This window comes from Pseudoliparis swirei, chromosome 20 (assembly GCF_029220125.1).
Source record: "Pseudoliparis swirei isolate HS2019 ecotype Mariana Trench chromosome 20, NWPU_hadal_v1, whole genome shotgun sequence".
Taxonomy (NCBI): Eukaryota; Metazoa; Chordata; class Actinopteri; order Perciformes; family Liparidae; genus Pseudoliparis; species Pseudoliparis swirei.
Window position 1 is genome coordinate 2,566,168 of NC_079407.1, and position 2,500 is coordinate 2,568,667.

Genomic DNA, 2,500 nt, shown 5'->3' on the forward strand with positions numbered 1-2,500 from the left:
CATTCGTAAAGATAATCTCCGTGGAGCGAGTTTCATAAACGTTAGTTTTCCTGCGACGCCCACTTCCTGTCACGCCGTCCTGCAGCAGTGTGTGACGTGACTCACGTGGTCGTTTTATCGCCGTTTTCTATCGGCGCCAACCCGCCTCTTTATCTTCTGCAACCGACCTGCTCTTCATCATCATCACCCCCCCCCCCCCCAGTGGCGTGCCGCATCGTACTGCACATGAAAGCCCAGTGAAGCGGCGCTCCTCTCGCCGTTATGCTAATGAGCTCGTGGCTGCAAGGCGGATCCAACGGTCGTACGCTCGACGGCTTGTTGAACTTTAAAACTTTAAAACATTTTTAAAAAAGAGGGAGGAGAACGTTGTCAGAAAGCTCTCCGGACGCCCGTTGTTCCCTCGCGATGCCGGGGACACTAAACGCTGTCTCTTTACTCCCATGCTGCCGGAAGGAGCCCAGTCTGCTGGGTATTAAGGTAATTCCATCGCTCAATTTCCCAGCATGCCCCCCCCCCCCCCCCCCCCCGCGGTGTCAACGTCCGTCTTCCCCTCTGGCTCCGCCTCTTCAAATTCATTCCCACCAATGACGCGGTCGACGTTTTTTGGGGGGATCTCCGCTGGGATTCAAACGTTTGCACGTGGATTTGAACGCCGTCGTTCAGTCAGAGAACCAATCACCCCCCCCCACACAAGAACTACATCTCCCAGGATGCACCGGGATCCTCTGCAGTCCTTCATGTTCCCCTGAACCTCATCTGATGGGAACCTCCTTAGAGACTATTTAAAGCATGCAACATGAAATACACCTACACACATATATATATATATATATATATGTATATGTATGTCTGTATATATATATGTATATATGTGTTAACTAAGTGTGTGTGTGTGTGTTTCAGAATGAGTCGAGAAATATCGAGATGCTGGCGGCGGCCTGCGCTGTGGGAGTGGGCTGCTGCTTCGCGGCCCCCATAGGAGGCGAGTTAAGTTCCTTAATAAATAAATATATATATATATATATGTATTTATTTATTATTAATAGAGAGCCCTTTGATGTGGTTTGATTGTTTTACTCTCCTGTTTTTAGTGACTTTAATTAAGTTACCCAAGTTCTTTTCTTGACCTTTTGTAAACGGGGGGGAAAGAATTTGTTTTGACTTTAATTATATTTATTTTAAAATAATTGTGGAAAAGTGTACGCTCGATGTAATATTCATGTTGGCCACAAGAGGCTGATGAATAAAATAAAAAGACTAAATATAATAATTGATTACATTAATTAATTAGTCTGTGCACATATAGTGTGTCTCAATATGAACATTAAAACATGAATGCTTAGAAGATAGGGAAGTGGTGCATTCAGCCTCCTGTGGCTGAAACTGGTATTACAACAACAACAAATTATTATGAAAAAAAATTATTCGCCTGACAATTTTTTTCCACCTGTATTAATTTACAAATTAAATAAAAGTGACTTTCATCATTATGGTTAAAACATTATTCACTAGTTTATTTTAACGTCATGGCGCATCGTGTGTGTGTCCCAGGTGTTTTGTTCAGCATCGAAGTCACTTCCACGTTCTTCGCGGTGAGAAACTATTGGAGAGGATTCTTTGCTGCGACCTTCAGTGCCTTCATCTTCAGAGTGCTGGCCGTGTTGAACAGAGACGAAGGTAAAGGTTCTCCTGACCACCAGGGGGCGACTCCTCTGGTTGTATAGAAGTCTATGCTTCATGTGTTAAAGCTGCATTCTCTCTCCTGACCACCAGGGGGCGACTCCTCTGGTTGTATAGAAGTCTATGCTTCATGTGTTAAAGCTGCATTCTCTCTCCTGACCACCAGGGGGCGACTCCTCTGGTTGTGTAGAAGTCTCTGCTTCATGTGTTAAAGCTGCATTCTCTCTCCTGACCACCAGGGGGAGACTCCTCTGGTTGTGTAGAAGTCTCTGCTTCATGTGTTAAAGCTGCATTCTCTCTCCTGACCACCAGGGGGTGACTCCTCTGGTTGTATAGAAGTATATGCCTCATGTGTTAAAGCTGCATACTCTCTCCTGACCACCAGGGGGCGACTCCTCTGGTTGTATAGAAGTCGATGCTTCATGTGTTAAAGCTGCATTCTCTCTCCTGACCACCAGGGGGTGACTCCTCTGGTTGTATAGAAGTATATGCTTCATGTGTTAAAGCTGCATACTCTCTCCTGACCACCAGGGGGCGACTCCTCTGGTTGTATAGAAGTCGATGCTTCATGTGTTAAAGCTGCATTCTCTCTCCTGACCACCAGGGGGCGACTCCTCTGGTTGTACAGAAGTCTATATAAAATGTGTCTTTCCCCCAGAAACCATCACGGCCCTTTTTAAAACCCGGTTCCGGCTGGACTTCCCCTTTGACCTCCAGGAACTTCCTGCCTTCGCCGTCATCGGGTGTGTCTTCACTGGCGATCGGTTAATTTATGTTTTTATGTACACGTGAAACATGTACAAGATGCTAATATATTTAT

General features: G+C 45.6%; 1 protein-coding gene across 5 annotated transcripts in view; it reads left to right on the forward strand.

The window, feature by feature from the left end:
• LOC130211077 (chloride channel protein 2-like) overlaps positions 1 to 2,500 on the forward strand; it is an 89,001-nt gene that overhangs the window by 41,334 nt on the left and 45,167 nt on the right. For all 5 annotated transcript variants that reach the window (XM_056441678.1, XM_056441679.1, XM_056441681.1 and 2 more), the window contains 3 exons: positions 904 to 982; positions 1,552 to 1,677; positions 2,339 to 2,423. In XM_056441678.1, the coding sequence (XP_056297653.1) occupies positions 904 to 982; positions 1,552 to 1,677; positions 2,339 to 2,423 (290 nt within the window). The remainder of the gene's footprint in view (positions 1 to 903; positions 983 to 1,551; positions 1,678 to 2,338; positions 2,424 to 2,500) is intronic.